This window comes from Aspergillus brasiliensis, assembly GCF_001889945.1.
Source record: "Aspergillus brasiliensis CBS 101740 unplaced genomic scaffold ASPBRscaffold_8, whole genome shotgun sequence".
Lineage (NCBI taxonomy): Eukaryota > Fungi > Ascomycota > Eurotiomycetes > Eurotiales > Aspergillaceae > Aspergillus > Aspergillus brasiliensis.
In genome coordinates, this window is record NW_027137449.1 from 977,809 (window position 1) to 997,574 (window position 19,766).

At 52.6% G+C, this 19,766-nt stretch overlaps 7 protein-coding genes and 2 non-coding genes across 9 annotated transcripts; 2 read left to right on the forward strand and 7 right to left on the reverse strand.

Moving 5' to 3' along the window:
• Positions 1 to 132: 132 nt before the first annotated feature.
• Positions 133 to 204, reverse strand: ASPBRDRAFT_t180. Its single transcript has one exon. It is a non-coding gene; the product is annotated as a tRNA-Met (tRNA).
• A 1,145-nt stretch (positions 205 to 1,349) lies between these two features.
• On the reverse strand, positions 1,350 to 1,421 carry ASPBRDRAFT_t179. Its single transcript has one exon. It is a non-coding gene; the product is annotated as a tRNA-Met (tRNA).
• Positions 1,422 to 1,590: 169 nt separating this feature from the next.
• On the reverse strand, positions 1,591 to 3,618 carry ASPBRDRAFT_44836 (inositol polyphosphate multikinase). The gene is made up of 2 exons (XM_067625280.1): positions 3,069 to 3,618; positions 1,591 to 2,925 (listed from the first exon to the last, which is right to left on the reverse strand). The coding sequence occupies exons 1-2, from the start codon at positions 3,152 to 3,154 to the stop codon at positions 1,680 to 1,682; spliced, it is 1,332 nt and encodes a 443-aa protein (XP_067477859.1). The 5' UTR covers positions 3,155 to 3,618; the 3' UTR covers positions 1,591 to 1,679.
• A 1,862-nt stretch (positions 3,619 to 5,480) lies between these two features.
• Positions 5,481 to 7,120, forward strand: ASPBRDRAFT_180704 (uncharacterized protein; the record flags this gene model as incomplete). The annotated part of the gene is made up of 5 exons (XM_067619929.1): positions 5,481 to 5,720; positions 5,771 to 5,856; positions 5,910 to 5,927; positions 5,977 to 6,225; positions 6,274 to 7,120. 5 exons carry the CDS (start codon positions 5,481 to 5,483, stop codon positions 7,118 to 7,120), a joined length of 1,440 nt encoding a protein of 479 aa, XP_067477860.1.
• ASPBRDRAFT_44837 (quinone oxidoreductase family protein) lies at positions 7,038 to 8,695 on the reverse strand. The gene is made up of 2 exons (XM_067625281.1): positions 7,552 to 8,695; positions 7,038 to 7,492 (listed from the first exon to the last, which is right to left on the reverse strand). Exons 1-2 carry the CDS (start codon positions 8,484 to 8,486, stop codon positions 7,270 to 7,272), a joined length of 1,158 nt encoding a protein of 385 aa, XP_067477861.1. The 5' UTR covers positions 8,487 to 8,695; the 3' UTR covers positions 7,038 to 7,269.
• Positions 8,696 to 10,323: 1,628 nt separating this feature from the next.
• On the forward strand, positions 10,324 to 12,588 carry ASPBRDRAFT_129028 (uncharacterized protein; the record flags this gene model as incomplete). The annotated part of the gene is made up of 2 exons (XM_067618108.1): positions 10,324 to 11,219; positions 11,436 to 12,588. 2 exons carry the CDS (start codon positions 10,324 to 10,326, stop codon positions 12,586 to 12,588), a joined length of 2,049 nt encoding a protein of 682 aa, XP_067477862.1.
• Positions 12,589 to 12,747: 159 nt separating this feature from the next.
• ASPBRDRAFT_105420 (chitin deacetylase CDA4) lies at positions 12,748 to 13,611 on the reverse strand (the record flags this gene model as incomplete). The annotated part of the gene is made up of 1 exon (XM_067616576.1): positions 12,748 to 13,611. A coding segment is annotated over one exon (864 nt), but the record flags the coding sequence as incomplete, so codon positions are not given.
• A 480-nt stretch (positions 13,612 to 14,091) lies between these two features.
• On the reverse strand, positions 14,092 to 16,060 carry ASPBRDRAFT_180716 (cleavage polyadenylation factor subunit CLP1). The gene is made up of 3 exons (XM_067619930.1): positions 15,864 to 16,060; positions 15,000 to 15,762; positions 14,092 to 14,934 (listed from the first exon to the last, which is right to left on the reverse strand). Exons 1-3 carry the CDS (start codon positions 15,999 to 16,001, stop codon positions 14,156 to 14,158), a joined length of 1,680 nt encoding a protein of 559 aa, XP_067477864.1. The 5' UTR covers positions 16,002 to 16,060; the 3' UTR covers positions 14,092 to 14,155.
• An 816-nt stretch (positions 16,061 to 16,876) lies between these two features.
• On the reverse strand, positions 16,877 to 18,460 carry ASPBRDRAFT_56394 (KilA-N domain-containing protein; the record flags this gene model as incomplete). Its single annotated transcript, XM_067627556.1, has 5 exons — positions 16,877 to 16,901; positions 16,953 to 17,802; positions 17,852 to 18,014; positions 18,079 to 18,365; positions 18,400 to 18,460. The coding sequence occupies 5 exons, from the start codon at positions 18,458 to 18,460 to the stop codon at positions 16,877 to 16,879; spliced, it is 1,386 nt and encodes a 461-aa protein (XP_067477865.1).
• Positions 18,461 to 19,766: the final 1,306 nt, after the last annotated feature.

Genomic DNA, 19,766 nt, shown 5'->3' on the forward strand with positions numbered 1-19,766 from the left:
AGGGAAAAAAAAAAAAAACCTGGAGTGTCAAAACGAGGAATAGGTAAAGAGCATAACGCGGCGGTACCCATTTCTACATGACATCGCGAATCCACTCTGCATGAGACAAAACGAAAAAATGGATAACGGAGATAGCATGTCCTGGTTTCGATCCAGGGACCTCCGGGTTATGAGCCCGGCGCTCTTCCCCTGAGCTAACATGCTGGGTTGGTTGAAATGAGTTGTGTGTTTTGTCCATATGAATGGGATGTAGATTGAATGTGCGATTGTTTTCTGTTTCAATGTGTAGCGCTTCACGTGATATCAACGTCCCACGGTATCATGGCTACAAGTTAAAGCGTGATTTCTTACTTTCCGAAATTATTTGGATTAACTACATAAAGCCTTCATGGTACATATGTTTCATTGTCTTGTGGTGTTGGTTTATAAGGTACTATCGACCTCATCTCAGTAATACCAAGGGGTTTATCATACATATATCAGGGTGTGCGGAGAAACGAAGGACCACTTACTAAACCATGATATCCCTCCGTCCATCTTAATATATATTTGATGATCTTGGCATCTCATATGGTCATGTGGTTACAGGCTTGCCAGCTCATCGACAACTGTTATACCAGGCAAGTGAAGTAGGCATGTGCTAGCATCGCGTATCAGCGGAGACCTCGTATAGATCACTCTCCGGCAATGACTGCTTGCCAAGGCATTTCAATTTTGGAAGAATGACTACTTCCAGGCGAACCTCCTCCTATAATGAGCCCATCGAACTCCGCCTGTACATGAATACAGTAGCCATGAACCAACCCTTTCAGTGATGCAAGCCCAGCACTTCACTCGTCCCGGAGTCGCTGGGGAGACATGCGAGGAAATCATTCGATAAACATGCTGATAGCAGGCTGATTGATCACCTGGCTTATGACAAGGCTTATTTGCATTTACCACGGTGGTCCAATGCGGGCTACTAAACTGTCGTTGGCTGGCATAACAGGTGCTCTTCGCGGTCTACCACTCAGGATGCATGACAATGCCGTAGAGGAATAGTATGCAGCTCGCTTCCCAGCGTGATACTACTATATAATACTTCCCTTGCGCTTGGCTAATGTCTCTGGAAAGCCCTGTAATATACTGATGTTCCACCAGGCTATGCAAGTACAAGGTTCTCATAGATCAAGGAAGGGCTGACAGAGTCTGTCTATTTATTGAGAGAAAGGCTTAGAGCCTTCTCCAGGAGTAAATCATAACAACGTGTTAATAGAGATCTTATGCATGACACTGGTTTTCCATTGTTCTGTGGGACACTGGCTGGTCAAAAAGAAGTGAGTAGCAAAAAACGAAAAAAAGAAATCAGATAGCATGTCCTGGTTTCGATCCAGGGACCTCCGGGTTATGAGCCCGGCGCTCTTCCCCTGAGCTAACATGCTTGGGTTGGTGATCTGTGCTCCGCACTTTAACAATATTAGCCTACGGATCTACGCCTTGCGCACAGCATTCGTTCATGTGAACATGTCCTCCGCTGCGACATACTCGGTAGAAGAGTCTGATTATGCTTTAACAAGCAACTCCAGTGTGGAAAAAAAAAATTTGATGTACATTTATATATTTACTAACACCAAATTGTTTCATATAGCATCATTTAAATCGCCAGCGACTTCGGATGCTTTAGCTTGGATATCGTACAGTCACTCGACAGCAAGTCCATTCAGGATTCCGATCAGGCTACGGATTCCTTTTAGCACATTCTCGTCCGGCCCCTGACCGGGTGTCCAACTGGCGTGGGCGAAATCGATCAGGCGGAGGTCATGCACCTTCGGGGGATCCTCTTCCTCCTCGTCTTCTAGATCTCCCAAGTCTCCCAACTCGGCCATTTCGGCCATCTCGGGGTCGATGTTGATGTTGACTGCTTGGTGCGATTTGGTGCCCTGACCGACCGGTATATCAACTACCTGGATTGACCCGCCTTGCTGAATGTGGAACTCCACGTTTTCCTCTTCCTCTCCTTCCTCGTCTTCGTCCTCGGACTCGCCTCGTTCAGGCCGGGGCTTCTGTTCTTCCACAAGCGCATGTTCCATCGCTTCTGGATCTCCCTCGTAGACAATCAAAACACTTGACGAATACATCCGGCTTTCCTCCGACTCTAACACGTGCTGTACCTTTTTCAGTTCGTCCGCTAGTCTCCGGGCGACTAACCGGGAGCGGTCAACGGCCCCAGCTTTGGCTCCCGCGAGGAATTTTTGGAACCCTTCTATAACATTGTTCTCATTGAGAGACCGTCCATACCACTTGTCGTAGCGCTTATAGCCGTCCTTCTCGATGACCTCGCCCCGCGCCCCTTCGGAACCCTCGTATTTCGTAGCATACGGATCGGTCTTACTTCCTTCGTCGCTTTCTCCGCTCACGCCCGTCCAAACTTTCATTCCAGCAATCCGGAACCCCAGCTTCGAGCTTGTCGTCTCTTTGGATACGGCATCTAGCTTCGCTCGCTTCTGGGGGGGCGCATCGTCAGCCCATAACCTTGCGCCCAGCTTCACGTCCAAGACATTCGGTCGCTTAAATCCGGAAGCCACATTCTCCAGCACAATAGATATTCCCGTCTCCAGCTTTTTCCCGCCCGAAGGAACCCACGGTGAATCCTGGGCGGCACTCGCCGATCCCGAGGCTGCCGCGCTGGGCTGTGCTGGTCCGGCCGCGCTCGGAGTGCCCGAGGTGGAGGAGTAGTCTGATCCGGGGAGAACAATCGCACCGGACTGTTGAGCAGCTTCGATGGCAGAGTATTGCTGCTGGTCGGCAGAAGTTAACGTCCCTATATATGTAGGGATGAACTCTCTAAATTCCGGGTGAAGGGCGCTGGACTCGTAGAAGGCGACTTCTTCGGGGGTGCAGGGCTTTGCGATAAAGGAGCCGGAGAGGGTGCATTGGACACCGTCACTGTATAATTGGCACAGGGTTAGTGGCCTGTAACGTCTCATACGCAAAGCAAGCGAATATTGGTTGGGGTAGGGACAGAAAATGGGAGTGCTGGCCATGAAGCATCCCGTATCTTGCGGCAAGGGCGGAGAGGCAGAACTTACTGGCCAGCCGCGGCATGGTCAAAAGCGACAAAGCTGTCGGTGTCCAGTTTCTGGGTTTTCAGGCTGTCCGACCGAGAGGAAGACATATTGAGTTTCCTGAAGAACGATGGGATTATTCACTGTCCAACAGAGACCGTTGGATTCTAGACGGCATTCCGCATGAGTTGAGTCACGGGCGCTGAGAATTGGAAGCGATGCGGAAGGGCGCAGGACGAGCCGGATGGGGGGGGGGAGGGGAACAGTATATATAGTATATTTAGGCAACTGCCGGAGAAAAATAAGGAGGGAAAGGAGGCAATCAAACAAAGGAGAGAGTAGGTCGACAGGGCAAACAAAGGGAGTTGGCAGGAAAAGGAGGGACAAGCCACAGGAGGTGGTGTTGGTGGTGGTGAAAAGAAGTGGTGGAAGTTGCTGGTTTTGTTTCCGAGCTGAAGTGACGTGCAACCGCGGAGAATCATGCAAGCATCCGCTTTCCCTCTGGATGATGGACTGATCTTCCAAGGGAACACAAGGCGGCCCGAGCAAAGCTGCACTCGCCAGGGATCCCGGCGATGAACTTAAAGAAATGGTCGGTATTAAAAATGTAATCATCCGAGAAGGCTCGAGTGCAGCCCAGAGGAAGTATAATATCAGGCGTTATGCTGCCGCATGCCGGCGATCATTCGCTGGAGGGTCTTCTCTATACTTCGTTCCACTGGATTCACCCGCGGTTTGCTGCGCAGATTACCAATGACCAGCACGTCAGCTTATACTGGTGCCAGATTTCAGCCTTCTCAGTTATGGTGCCATCGAGGCTCATTGTTTTTGTTAATCAACTAATTTATCCCTGACCAATCCAATCAATATGGTGGAGAAGAGACGCCTGCATGTTGCATAATGACCGTCGTCTATGCACGAAAGCCATATGTAATCCATCGAGGCTACTGCCTTTGCACAGGCAATGCAGTGCAGTGCCTCCATTCACAGCTCATTGACCCCTATCTGCTCCCTCAGTCGGTTCAGCAGACCCGGGCTCAGACACTCTGGATCCTGATTTGCGCAAGTCAGTTGATGCAATAGATAATGTCCCTCGGAGTTACCGACGCGGGTATCTGGTCCATACGCTAGCAAGAGCTAAAGTAAAGTATTGAGGCGACCATTAGCATTGGCATGAGCCTGGATAGCTTGGCTTGCAGCAGGGATTTCCTGATGATTGGGAACATCCACCGACTCGGATTGGCCTCGAGCAACAGGCCCACTGTGTCCAGGAGCAGCTTGCAGCTGACACCCTGATCCTAAGTTGAAGCCCAATGCAGTGTGAGTTGGCTTTGGTTTTCCTTGCCTACCACCATAGTTGTTCTAGTAAATGCATGTCCTCTTCTCGATAATGCCCTATCATGGTGCGAACAGCCTCCGCGTCCCAGTACAAGTTCGCAATATGCAGCGGCGTGAGGTTGGGATATGGATCTGCTTATACTTCCAATAAGCCATCACCCACGCCTTGCCCTTCTGCACATCACCACCACCATGAGCAATCGGCAGCATTGCCATCTCATGGCTAGCACAGGGAACAGCTGCCCCAAGCACAGTGCTCATTAATGCCATCACCGCCTCTCCATTATCACTGCCCTCACTCCAACCAATTGTAGTCACTAATCAATACGACTGTTTTATCGAACAGCACCCCTCCTGCTTCAGCTGCCTGTAATCACACACCTCATGTCTCTCCCGTAGCATAGCCTTTGGGGTAGGCAATGTCCAAAGGTGATCCAATCTAGTCCGCAGTAGTAATGTTACACTATATTGTAGTCACATGTCCGGCTTTGCCTTTTGCTACTACCTAGTCATGTGGCATATCCTGAGCCGATTCTATACAAGTAGTAATCTGTAGAGTCTGTTTGACTACATAGGTAGTTCATATACGAGCGACAAACACAAAGGCTGCTTGATTTCCACAGGAATCAGATTGGTAGTAATCAAGCTAAGCGTCCGTTATATTTCTCCTCGTGTAGTCCAACGCAGTCCGTAGGTACCACCATCACTTAGGATAGACGGCATCTACCAGCTCGAGAATACTGGCATGGAAGGAACCGGCCTCGCCCCATTCACTTCACAGGTGAATCCCTTATCTTCTTTCACTATCGGTGATTTCATTGAGTTCTATTCCCCTATGATCTAGGAAGGCTTAAATCCGCTGCGTGGCTACTGTTAATGAAATCGCTTCTCTGAATACCTCGAAAGCAAGGTTGCACGATATTCCTCGTGCAACTTCCGAGTTCCAATTTCTACTCTCCCAGGATACCCCTCCAGTTCTCATCTCTCTTCTTCATCTTCTCTCACTTTCCTTCCTTCCTCATCCTCTCGCAAAAGGCGTGTTCGCATTCTGCACTTCAAATCACTCAGTAGTCTACTCATTTCATCAGAGCACTCACGATGTCGGACTCTCAGGATCAACCGGTTACGACCAAAGACCTTCCTCTTCGTCCAGCTGCACCGACAACTATCAATGAGCCTCACCAGGCGGATCATTTACCGGAGACTCCAGATGATAAACCAGACTCGGCCCCGAACAGTCCCATTTTGCAATCACCCGAGGAGTTGCCCATTGAGTTCGACCAGGCCAAAAAGAAGAAAAAGAAAAGCAAGGCACGCCCCAAGAGTAAGCGGGGAAAGGTGAGACTTCTTACGAATGACACGCATTGCAGCCAGGCTGATTTCTCTAGAACAAGCCTACCGGTTTCGAAGAATACTACGTCGATGCACCCATTACCCCCGAGGATTTCAATAACGAAAAGGAGCTCTACAATGTGTATGTCCACCCTCTTTCATGCATAACACCCGCTAACCGGCGTACGTGCGAAGTTCGCGCCCTCTCATCCAGTAAGTCTGGCCATCTTAGGATCCTGGCTCTTATACTGATCAATCCCAGCCGAATCGAGGATGCTCTTTTACGCTATCAGAAGAACCGTCGTATAGAGTCAGACAGAAGAGATGTCTTCATGAAATATCTGTCGTATGGAGGGGTGAATGTCGGTCAGAAGATGTTCGGGGGTCTGGCAGACCGTGACCTCCAGGAACTGGACAGCGAACAGATCCTACAAGCGCGAACAATGACCAGTGTAGGCAAGGACAGATCTAACCTTGCCGTGGATTTTGATGCAGTCGTTCGCGGCTTTCTGTAGGAGTTCCACACCCTGTGAGACTGCGTTTGACTGACTCGTAATAGGACTTCCTTCTTTCCATACTATTTTAACCCCGAAACCGAAGACATGATTAAGCTGGCGACAGTCACCATTCGAAACTTCCTATCCTACCTCCTCTATCATGATGTATGCCTGGAGTACAACGAGAACATCGACCAAGCCAGGACGTCGTGCGACATAGCTGCAAAGGAGCTGTGGTACAACCAGCAGCTCATGGCCAAAAGCCCAGGTGACTTCAACTCGTGTTGCTCTTTGCTTTTCGGTGGCGAGCTCCACGACACATATACGGAGGACAATAACTGGAAAAGCCCCAAGGACGATGCGCCTCACCTGACTACTGAAATAGCCCGTAAAATCGTCAAGTTCGCGCTTGCCGGCACGGGTGAGAATCGTCACGCTCTCCGGTTTCAGGAATTGGCAGAGAAAAATACACTGTGTGCAGTGCGCATCGAGGATATTGATGGGTTTGAGGTTACCGCTGTTCATCCTCCCGGAGAAGCCGTCATGGAGTTCTACCAGACGCACGCTCCAGATCTTGTTCCCGTCGGAAAGCTGCTAGCAAGGGCTTACCGGGATCCAGGAATGCCTGATTTTGACCTCAGCCCCGAGGAGCGAGTGGTACAACTGCCGGAAAGGAACTTTGAGTTCTTCATGGAGGGCAATCTACTTCAATACTGTTATCCGGGAATGAAGGTCATCACACCGGTATGGGAGCTGAACTGTGGGTTCCATTATTTCGAGGATGCGTATAGAACGTATGGTTCCAACTACACCCCTCTCTTGAATGACCTGATGCTAGGATGGAAGGAGCCAAGGGATTTAACCAAAGCAGAGAGCGAAGGCGAGGATGACTCGTCTGTTACTCTGTGAACATCTCCAGGCAGACCTGTCCCGTTAACCCGATTCCTAGGATATCAACAGCTACTATCACACAGTCATATTTTAGTCATGTTCATTTCTAGATAGTGAAAACAATTTGCTTTCTATTGAAACAAGTAATTATAGCATGTACCACTAGCTCAAGGCTTCAGCATCGACTTGCCGGTGGTCTTTCTACCCTCCAGATCGGTATGAGCTTGGGCAACCTCCTCCAAGGGGTAAACCTTGTGGACCTTGGCCTTGAGCTTGTTAGACAGGAGCAGCGAAAACAGCTCATTGACGTAGTACTCGAATTCCTCGCGAGTCTCAATGTAGCCGAAGAGCTGAGGCCGAGCGACCTTGACACACTTGGGGGAGAGTTTCCTATAAAACCGACCGATCAGTATCGCACCTCACAACCATCAAAGTAGAGAACAGCTTACTGCAAAGGCAAAGGCGGAACAGGACCACTAGCATTTCCGAACCAAACAATAGTACCCTTGCGCTTAACACTCTCCAAACTTCCCTCCCAAGTATCCTTACCAACCGAATCAAAGACGACATCAACTCCCTTCCCACCCGTAATCTCCTTCACCTTCTTTACCCAATCCTTGCCCTCCTCACTGCGGTAATCAATCACCACATCTGCACCCAGACTCTTCGCCAGTTCACACTTCTCGGGACCACCAGCCGTCCCGATGACCTTCGCACCAATAGATTTCAGCACCTGCGTCATCAGGGTGCCCGCCCCGCCAGCCGCAGCATGTACCAACACCCACTCATCCTTCTGAACGGGATATGTCTCCTTCGCCAACGTGAGAACCGTCAACCCACTTAGGAAGGACGCCATCACGTTTTCATCCGTGATCCCCTCGGGGATCTTGACCGTCTTGGTCATCGGCACCGCTGTGTACTCCGCATATCCGCTAGTGCTGAGCCAGGCCACCCGGTCTCCAACTTGGAAGTTGTAGGGGTTGGGGCCATCGCCGAGAGCGACGATGGTACCGGCGCCCTCGCGGCCGAGAATCTCAGGCTTCGCGGAGGGGTAGAGGCCTGTGCGGAAGTACGTGTCGATGTAGTTGATGCCGGAGATGTTGTTCTTCACGAGAACTTGGCCTTCCTTGGGCGTGGGGACGGGGTGGTTAGTCTTGAATTCGAGGACCTCGGGGCCGCCGAGCTTTTCGACCAGGACGGCCTTCATGGTTTGGGGGACGGACATGGTGGTGAGGCTGCGGATGGGGGATACGATGGTGGGGTGGAGGTGAGCGTTGATTGCGGAGAGTCGTTGAATCACTGGGGGAGACACGGCTGAGGTGGTAGTAGTAATGGATGGGATAGAAGATCGGATAAGACGAGGGAAGACGCGATGGAGGGGCATTGGATGAAGGGGGGTATTTCTAGTTGTTTCAATGAGGGGTGGGAAAGCAGGTGGGTTAAGTATATCCGGATAGTCGGGTGGGGGGATGTGAAAGTTCTCCCCGGCTATAATCTACGGAGCTGGAACAGTCTTTGCTGGTTGGTTTTTGCCGATAGTGGACCGCGACTTGAGGCAGTCCACAGTCGGTTCCCGTCACTTTGAAGCTTGATTTTCTGCGCTTCTTCCCCGCAGTTCTTCATTATTCTTCGTTGCGCTTGCGCTTGCGGAAATGGGAAGAGGATATCCAATGCATCTCCGCACTGTATCCGCATGGACTGAAGCAGCCCTTAAGATGGCTCTCTGTTACTACACATTTCGATATTAATTATTTCAACTACCCGGCGACTCTTTCCTTAATCTCTGGCAATGAGCTGAGTCCATCAGATAGTCACCTCTTCATCCGACGGAGTGACGCCATCGGCTGCAAGTCCGAACCGTCGGGAATATAGCTGACTAATGTCGGCTTCCTGCCGGCGGACCGTGCCGTGCACAGCTGAGTCAGTATCCTGCATAAACAGTAACATTAGCCGTTAATGCATAACTTCCCGATCGGAGTATGCTCTCGTGCTTCTCCAGAAGTGTGTCGGCTTGTTCTTCATCCTCCATCCATTGGGCCTTCATCCTCTTCATCCCTTCCGCGGACAACTTCATTCTGCGTCATCTAGTTCAGCCAGACAACTCAGCCCCCCTGTGTTACCGCCTCGCCTATGCATATTGCCACCGTTTTCTCTCTTTCACCGTCTTTCCCACTGATGTCATCGCAGTGTCCCTTCCAACAATGAATCGTATATCATTGGAAGCCACTGATCTTCCCAGCATCATCGGCCAGGGGGCATGCAGCTCATCCCAAAAGGTGGCACCAGTAGCTGATGGCGCCCAATGTGCCGAGTTGCCCGGTATTCCTTGAACGGAGGCTGTGTGGCTTTGCCAAAAGGCGTGTCGGGCTCACGGCCTGCTGTACCTGTTGTATACTAGACCAACAGCAATCCACGCCAATACTCGAAAGTGGCGCCTTTCCCGCAGACTAAAATCTCTTTCGCTCGTCAGCGTACCTAATCGGTCGATGGAAAGCGGGGATGGCGAATGAATGATTTGCCAGCACAGGTTGTCCCACAGTCTGACAGACCACACTTGACCTCACCTGCATAGGGGTGGGATGGTTTCATGAGCGACTCCTTGTTGACATGGCTAAAGGAGATCCATTCGTTCCCAACGCTTGACGTCTGGCCACGATCGCCCATGTTTCAGGGCTAGTAAGATTGATTCGTTGCCTGTTAACGCCCAATGTCTGAGCCCAGGCCCTGATAGGGCCACCATCCCCGGAGAGGCGCTGCCCGACCAGGTTTCCCATTGGGGTCTGTCTACTTTATATAGCCTCTCGAGAAATCTCTTCGCAACTCCCCCAATTCCTGGGGTGTGTACATCAGAAACTAACCTCTCTGTCGCTTAATACTTAATTCTAGCCGCTCGCAAAGGACCCCAGGCCGTCTGACTATCTCATCTACGAGTTTGATTGACTATTTGCTGTTCCATCTGGATCACTCCTGTGCCAATTGCTGTTTGCCGAACGCCATCGTGTGTGTCTGCTATTTTTCTTGCTCATCCTTTCGAGACCCCTTCTCGAGTGAGTCCGATGCTCGACGGATATATGATGCCAATTGCCCGGAAAGTATTTCTGATCCACCGTGCCACCACAGGATAGCCCTCAGGACCGATACTTTCCCGTTGGAGCTTTGCTTTTCTTTGCTAAAAGTTCTTTGTTTATCTGTTTCTATTACCAATGTATTCTACCTCCAAGATGAGCTTGCGCTGGCGCAAGAAGACCCACTGGCCACCCTCGCCATGTGTGGAAGACGAGGTTGTTTCCCTCTCCCGCGAATTACACGGATTGTCCCAAGTTGGAGAAATGCCCGGACTCGAAGGTGTTTGCTCTCGCGGATCCGTCGACCAATACCCGGTCCTTGTGGATGTGTTTTCTTACTCTTCATATGAGGAGACGACCGTCATCTATGAGGACTTCAGCCGCGACAGCAGCTCCGAGGACAATGTAGGACCGCCAACCCCGGTGGATGAGAAACAGGACCCGATGCTTTACCTCGTCGGGGATGACCAGGCAGTCTCATTGTCCGCGCCACTTGCAGCTCGAGAGAAGTCCCAGGACCCATCCAAGAGGCCAGCTGTTCAGAGGCAGGACTCTACGACACGAGGCCGCTCCAGAGCAGATACTAGTGCCCAGAGAGACAGCCCGCTCAAGAAGGATACAGCCCAGAGTTCCCGGGAAGCCTCGCGAGCTTCGAACATACGCCCCCCTGCCGTCACACAAAGCAAGTCTACTCCATCGTTACCCAGGCAATTCGGGAGTGTGAAACATGGCCGCTCCGCCGACGCCCTAACCACTAAATCCGGCTACCAGTCCGACTCGGCTGCAGTCAGACCCAAGACCAAGCCTGAAACTGTGGACAAACCTGCCGCGCCTCAAACGGACAAAAAGTCGCCCACTGGACTTACCGTGGCAGAAAGGCTGGAAGAGAAAATACGCCAGAGACAAGAGCTTCGTGCCAAGGAGGGCTCAGGCGATGTGCCGAAGACGCCTAGTCCTCCGTCTACTGATCAGCCCAGTGTCCCGGTTGAACGTCCCGTGGAGCCATCCACGACCCCTGCAGCCATCCCTCCAAAAACCCGTCCTAGATCCGCGTCAACGCCCAAGGAACCAGCTACTGACCGCCGTGTGGATGAGCGTGAGGCGTCCCCATCCTCGTCCTCAGCCGCAGCCCCGGCACCACAACTTCCACCACGTCCGGGATTGGCCAGTACGCCAGCAGGCCGATCGGTCTCAAGCGACAAAGCCCAGTCAACCGCCCAGCTGCCAGCTCGACGGGCTGTATCTTTCCTAGATGACGTGCCACAGAGGTCCTCATCGCTTCCACGCACCGCCGAAGACATTCCTGAGCCACCACCACTACCACGCCGACGGAGCTCATCACAGGACGCTGTCCGCCATCGAAGTTCATCGCAGGATGCTGTCCGTCAAACATCGCCCAAAAGGCCATTTTACCTCCCGCCCTGCCCCAGATCGACTCCCATCGCCGGATACCAGGACTGGCACACTATCAACGGACTACCTCATTTGAATATTTGCCCGTCGTGCATGAAGCAAATGCGCAAGTCGGAGTTCCGAGACCAGTTTGTCCTCGCCAGTCCCCGGCCTCGTGGGGAGAAAATTCGCTGCTCCATGAGCGAGCCCTGGACCCGGCTGGCATGGATGCAGACGCTCAAGAAGCAACTAGACCACCTCGAATTGCTGCACCAAATCACGCGGCCACCCCTCAGCATCAAGCCATGCCCGGGACGCATCATCACCGAGCAGCACTGGTACCGGATTGTGGACCCGGAAACGAACATGTACCTCCCGCAATTTAATGTGTGCTCCGCCTGCGTGCGGAACCTACGGGTCCTGATGCCACAGCACCGGGACACCTTCAGGCGGGGCTCCACCAAACAGGAACGAGCCTGTGACTTTCTGACAGACAGCCCGCGGTTTGTCCGGTACATCGACTGCCTGGACATGGCGGCCAACCGCGCGGACCAGGAGCATATGCTGCGCCCTGATGTAACTGAGTTCCTCTCGTACGCGCGACGTAAAGTAGTGCTGCGGGACTGTCGGCGGGACCGACGGATCCTCAGCACGTGGCATTACATGCCGCAACTGCCAGAGCTGACAGTGTGCGAAGACTGCTACGATGACGTGGTGTGGCCGTTGGTCAGGGCCAAACAGCCCATTGCGCGCAAGTTCTCGACGTCAATGCGGCTGCTCCCTGGCGACGGACCGTCTCGGTGCCGCGAGGCAAGCTGTCAGTTGTACTCGCCGCGCATGCGCGCCAAGTTCGCAGAGGCAGTACAGCTGAACGACCTGATGTACCTGAAGCAGGTGGTGCTGCGGCGGCGCGACGCAGAGCAGCGCTACCGGGACCGGGAGGAGGAATTGCTGGAGGATGCGAGTCGGGGATACGACGTGGAGGGAGAGATGCGGCGCAACGTGGAGGAATGGAAGCGAAACGAGTAGTGTAGTTCGATACCGTGTATTTGTTCTTTGTCAGGGACCCGCCTGTATGTTAGTGTTGATGATATGTTCCTGTACACCTGATATCCAATCCAGTCACTTCAATCATGTTCAATCATTCTCTCTACCCCGGTCAGTAGAAGCAGCATTAGCAGCAGCAGCAGCAATCTCCATCGCCTCCCCGACCCCAACAACCCTATACCCCCGATCCCTCAACACTGGCAACACCCTCCTCAACCCCTCCACTGTCCAACTCCTCCGATCATGCATCACAACAATACTCCCCTCCCTGACCAAACTCCTCACATGCCACGCATTCAACCCCGCCCACTTGATCTGCGCATCATGCGGATACACACTCCCCAACACAATCCTATACCCAAGTCTCTGCACAAGATCCCTCATCCACCCATTAAAAAACCCAGAACCAGGACGAAACCACTTCTGTACTGACCCCTCGTCTTTCCCTTCTCCTTCATTATAATCATCGACAGTAGTTGTAGTCTTCTTCTTCCTTGGCCTCGCCACCCCAACATCCTCATAGACCCTCTCAATCACCCCCTCCACCTCCAAGATCTCCCTCTCCAGCGTCTCCGCCCCCACCGAAACAGACGGCTCATCATGCATCGCATGGTTTCCCAGCTCCATCCCGTTCTTCACAAGCGTATGTAGTATCCCTTCCCGGCCGGGGATCTGTGATCCGATAAGGAAAAATGTGGCCCGCGCGTTGTACTCTTGGAGTACGTGCAGGATGTCGAGGGTGTGGGCGCTGGGTGCGTCGTCGATGGTTAGGGCGATGAGCTTTTCCTTTCCTTGCGATTCTCCCTTCTTGGTGTTGGTGTTGGTGTTGGGAAGTGGTATCTCCCATAACGTATCTGGGTATTTTGTCGCCAGGGAGCGGATGAGGGAGTGCGGTGGACGGTAAATTATGTATAGCGGTAGGAGGGTTAGGAGGATGAGGAGTAAGAGGAGCAGAGGGAGGAGCATGGTTAGGGTGCGGGTGCGGCGGTGTCGTGAGCGGAGGATGGGGATGTGTGCGATCAGAGCTGTGAATGGCGTGGTGAGGATGCGGAGGGGGAGGAGGAGGAGAGTTGTTGGGTGGAAACGGGGCATGCTCTTTTGTTGTTTCTTTTCTGGGTTTAATGGTGTGGTGTGGTGTGTTTAGTTTGTGGTTGGTGATGAGGACGGAGGTGTGCGGAGTTGAGATGAGCTCGGTTGTAGTGAGTGTTGTTGTTGTAGTGTAGTATTTGTGAAAAGGAGTGAAGGCCAGTGTAGTGAGCGGCTGGCGTCAGGCCATGGTGAATTCGAGTAGAGAGGGAGAAATTGCAGAGGTAGAGTGAATGTGTCGGAGGTGGTGTTAGGTTGAAATTGGGGAAATGTCAGGAGGCGGAGCGGAGGTATGCGGCGATCCCGTTCGACAGTCTGCTTGGTATGTAAGGGATCTAGATAAACCTTGCCTGGGTCAATGTACGGTTTCTGAAAAACAGAGCTTATATCTACAATAACTCTTCTGGCATAACTGTATTTCTGATATATGCGCTTATCTGTTTACTTGTGTCGCTAGTATCAACTATCCCACTAATCCCACCACCTCTCCAGGCCATTTCTTCCCCCATACAATCGCCCGCGGTGGCATGCGACCCCCAACCGGCGCCAGCACTCGGATCTTGCCCTTCTCCGCGTCCACGTCTGCTACATACAGGAAGCCCATGATGCTGGCATCGCGCACATCCGCCGGACTGGCCGTCGAGCTTGCATGTGTTATAGCTAGCAGCGAATTGGCCAGCGCTGTCGGTGCCGGAGGCAGCACCTTCTTCAGCGGCACATTGGACGATCCAGCCGGCGGCACTGTCTCCTTGACTGGTCCAGCAATCCCAGGCAGCGTCGGCACTACCGGGGTCTCTTCCTGCGAAGTCTGACCCAGGTCCGCGTCGTTGCTTCCACCTGGGAGGAAGGCATCACCGGTACCCAGCTGCGACGGGTCGTATTCATCTTCGTCCTCCTCTGCTGACGTTATGGTGTAGTTGTAGACCGCTAAGGCGCCAAAGTCCAGCTGCTGCGCATGCGGCGACAACGTAACATTTGTCGTAGATGATGCAGACAATGACAGCGCCGCCGATGCCGTTGAAGGAATCGGGTTGCCGAAGAAGTATGTCCGGATCTGCGACTCTCGGACAGCCTTCATGAACGACGCATCGCGATCAACACAACCTCCCGACTTGGACAACTTGATCACCGAAATGCGCTCATCCGATGCTGCTGCGGACGCACTTGCCGTAGGCTTGTTATCAAAGTTCTTCATCATAATGCTGTACAGCCGTTCGGAGCCAATAACCAAGATTGTCGTAACTGTGCCATAACCTGTCAGCGCATACACCCTCAACCAAGACACGCCAGGGTCAAGGAAAACTCACTCGCAAACTCAGTCACAATATGATTGATCATCTCGACATTCCCAGCCTTACTCTGACTTAATATCCCCGGCGTATCCACAATAATCCCCGTCTCTCTGGCATCCTCATCCTCGGCCATCCTCCCCGTCACCGACAGCGCCAACCTCGACACAATAGCCTTGTACACCGACCCATCCGCCTCCAACGGATTCTGCATCGGATAGAAATACACCAAGGGCAACTTCACTGGCACCGCACTCGGCCCCGACATGGGACTGCTCCCCCACCCTTCCTCAACATCAATCATCGTACGGAAAGCCGTAGCCGTCAACGTCCCCGGAACACTCAACATCCCCTCCGTAGGATCCAGATTAACCACCAGCGGCTGCCGTCCCACCTTAGTCGCATACGCCGTCAAGATCTTCGATAGACTGGTCTTGCCCGCATCCTCAGGGCCGAGAATCAGCACCCGCGGTCCATCTTTTCCCGTCGCCTTGGCTTCCTGTCGTAGTGTCTCCAGCGCAAAATGCACATTCGCATATTCAATCATCGGTGTTTCCTCCGCCACGTACTCGCTCTGGCAGCCACCCGCGCCAAGTCCGCGCGCTGTTGTTCCATTCGTACCTCCCGGGGCGAGGCTGTCCAGACCAATGATGGCCTCTCCGGCGCTGACTTCTAGGGTGCATCCATGCCAGGTGTAGATTGCTGCTTTGGTGCCGGAGAAGGTATAGGTTTGAGAGGGAGCTAATTCGGTGCCGAAGAGTTCGGCGGTTCCGGCTAAGAGCTAGTTCTCCAGGTGGTAGATATGTCAGTCAACTGTCTTGCTTTTTTCCTGATTGGGGAGGGTATGAGGTATGCTTGAGAGGGTGGGTCATAGTAACTCACCTTTACGCGGACGGTCGTGCCAAAGGCGACTTCAAACCGCCACTCTGAGCCCTTGGGGAGGCTGATCTGGGAGGGCGGGGCTGGGGCGAACTCGCGGTCCGCGGAGGGTTGAGTTAGATCGAGACCGGGGAGCGACATGGCATCGCCGATTAAGAGGAGACTTGAGGCTAATTGGGAAATCTGGAGGAAAAGAACCGCGGACTGGGGGTTCTGGTGAAGCTCCGAATAGGCGGAGAGAATGACGATGTTTAGCCTGTTTGCAGGACGGAACCGTCCCCGACTGGCTCGCGTCCACAGCAACGCCCATCTTACTATTAATCTATCTAGATTATACTTTTTAAGTGCTATACAACAGATCTACGATGGGAATGATCGATTCATCGAGTTTCTGCATATTCATCATCTGCAAATCTACCTAACAATGACATAACTCCGAACACAATCCAGTCAAAACCGTCCCGATTGCATCACGACTCCAGGGTGCAGCCCCGGTCCAAATGGTGTAGAACAGAAAATAAAAAAAGAAAAGAAAACCACATTATAGAGGCGTATATCAGGTATCCAGGAGATAATAAGAAACGGCATAGATAATGAACGAAACGAACCCAAGGCTTTCCTCGATCGCCAGGACCTCACCGGCCAATCCCCCGTGCGAACCACATCATTCGCACCCAAATGGCATCATTAGTAAAGAAATAAGCGCAGCCAATACGATACAGCAAAAATCACTTCAATTGGGACTTAGGGACCGTGATGCGCTCGGGTGGATTGGCCAAAGCCTGAACTCGGATGAATTCCAGAGTAGGGGCAAACTGTGTAAACGGGTAAGGAAAAGCTTCGGCTGCTTCTCCATTAAGCATCGTTCAAAACCATAGCAGTCGGGGAGATAAGGGGGAGATTTTCCAAAGGGGGTGGAATCGATGGGGAATTTGTCCAGACTTGTGCTGGACGTGGGTAAGCTGACACGGCGCATGATCACAACAGTTTTGCTTCCAGGCCAGTAGCTAGGATGCTTAGAAGAAATACGGAATGGACGCTCTATGAGGCAAGTTAGTAATGTGCATGCAAGACTTGGCATGTAAGACTTACGCAAGCGCAAAAGCAGCTGTGACACCAACAAGAGCCCGGTTCCGCACGCGCTCCTGCTTGAGCTTTTCCTCCAGAACCTTGGCTCTCTTCACCCGGAGGGTCTTGGCTTCTTCGTCTTCTTCTTCGTCATCCTCGCTGAGCACTTCCGTCTTGCGCTTCTGGGCTGCCTTGGCCGACGACGGCTCTGCCGTCTCAGTCTGAAGCTTGACCGCTTCTTCTACCATTTCCTTCGCCTTGGCAATCATCTGCTCAGTATCGGCGGCAGACGGTGCCTCAGGAAGGCTGATAGGCATCTCAACGGAAACGGTGGTTTGGGAGGTTTTGACCTCGTCAACAGCTTCCGCATTGGTCTCTACATCGACCTTGACCTTCTCACTCTCCTTCTCCTCCTCCTCGGGCTCTTCCGCACGAGCAGCCGTCCTCTTCGACTTGGAAGCCGATGCCGGTTTCTTCGGGGTAGGAGCGGGCTTCTGGTCGCCGTCCACCTCAACACTCTGATGAACGGTGCCGGTGACGGACTCCGACTCCACATTGGAAGCCGTCAAGTCCAAAGAAGACTGAAGGCTGGCGTTGGCAGCACTGGTCGCCGCAGCGTTGGCCTCCTTCATGGCGCGAGTCTGGCGGGGCTTGCGCGGGGAGGTCGACGATTTCTTGCTTGGAGAAGCGGACCGTCCCCTACGGAGTCGTGTAGGCGCAGTGAGAATGGCCGGGGCTTCGATCGGCGGCAAATCAAACCGAGGTGGTGGGGTAATTTGTTTCTTTGCGGACGAGGGGCTCTGGACGATCTCGGTAGGATCAAGAAGGGCCCTGACCCAGTCGTACATTTGATACTCCTTTGCTAGCTCGAGGGCTAAGAGTAATCAGAGCAACATTCAAATCTGCTGGGTTGTGACGCTTACCAAGGAGAGGCGAGATCCAAACATTGCCGGCGATCTCATCTTCGCTAGTCTCCGTCCGGGTCTTCAGGTACTCCCGCTCAGACCGTTCTTCATCGAGCTTTGCCCAAGGGAAGGCGATCTTGAACATTCCCGTAGCACTGACGAATCCATCTTTGCTACGTCTCTATAGCGACAGGTCAACAGCCATTCGATGACATCACACTTTGTTCGGTAGCAGCTATGCTTACCATTAAAAAGTACGTTTCGGGGTGTTGCTGAGGCGAGTGTGAGGGGAAAATCTCAGAGCCCTTGAGATCTCTAGGAAGCGGCGCGCGCAGGTGTGCATACTCGAAGGGGCCGAGGTTTTCAGGCTTTGTCGCATTTGACGTGCCAACCTGGGTGGGCTTCACGGCGAGGTTGGTCTTTCCCAGACGACGGCGCGAAAGTAGTTCATCGTCTGATGTCGCAGGGGTGGAAGGAGACGGGTTAGCCTGGCGCACACTTTGGTGGAGATATCGGCATGCCACGATCGAGTCTGAGCTCGGGCGCTAGCTGGAATCATAACTTACAAGCAGGAGCCACGTCCGGAAGGATGAGAGGGTTGTTCTTCTTCGGCAGTGAGCGCACCATGGTGAACGATCAGGTTCGCGAACAGGGTCAATGGAGAAGCGAGGGGTATCGGTTGAGGGTTGGTGATGAAAGATGCGTCGCCAAAGCGGCGGCCACGTTGCAGGCGCGTCTGTCGGCGCTCTCCAGGCGATGTAGGTCGCGAAAGCAAACACGGCACCACAAGAGGGTGCAGAGAGTCAAGCACCGCAGTTAAGATGAGCGGAGGATGGACAGGAACGCTCAGGCAGAGCCGCGACAACCCAGGTGATAATGGAATGGAAGTCAGGGCGCGGGTTTCGATAAGCAGGATCAAAGAACGAGTAGGAGAAGGAAAATAATCAGGGAATTGAAAGCAAATTGGGGAGGGCGATTGCTTCCCACCGTGACCGGCTGTGACCGTCTGGGAACCCCCACAGTACCGCGCTACTGTGACACCACTTCAGCATTGAACCAATAATTTCGGTAGCTTTCAGTGGGGCGAGTCAAAACAGCAAGTATCTGCGGTGCCGGCCCATCCCCCGGTATCCGTTGTGACGTGTTTGGCTCATCATGGTATCGGTGCCTTGGCGCCTCACCGCTGCCGGTTGTCCCCGTGACGCCCATCCATTACGATTTTTGTTGATTTTTGGTTCCTTGCGATGGGATCCATGGCTGTGGTCCGCATAGAGTACTTCTTCTACCGGAAGACCTTTAACAACTGCTTTTAAGTCCAATGCATATTTTTCAATATTCAATTAATCCATGGCTTGTAGGTCCCGATTCGGTCACCCGCATATACAGTGCATTATGCTTAGTTATGCGCAACCTGCGCTGAGTCGGACATTCGCGCACTTGTATCTATTTGGTGCATTCGGCACGCTTTGGACTCGAATGAAACATGCCCACCAGGTCTGCAAATCATGAAACAACTTGACCACGGGCCTGTCTCTTATGATTGCTGATTTCCAAAATCCTAACCGAGTGGTAGTGGTTCCTCGAGCACACCAACTCCAAACTTGTCTAAGACATGTCGACTACTAGTACTAAGTGGTCATTAGTACTAGTATGCCAGCAATATAAATAACTTCCCAACTACAGTAGTTTATTAGTAGTGACTACAAGTAGTGGAAAGCTCAGTGCAGCCGTCCTCAGGAATACCTTCAAACACAATAACAACTGTAACTTAGTAGAGTTTCAATCGAGCCTTATGAGTACAGCGTACACACACATATCTTCTCTCGCCCAAATGATTTCCCAGAGCCAAGTCCATTAGTTACTGGGAAGTAGGTGTGGATGAGCAGAGAAGCAATTGTAAAGTGCAAGGTGGCCATCCGGCTGAGAGGCTCCA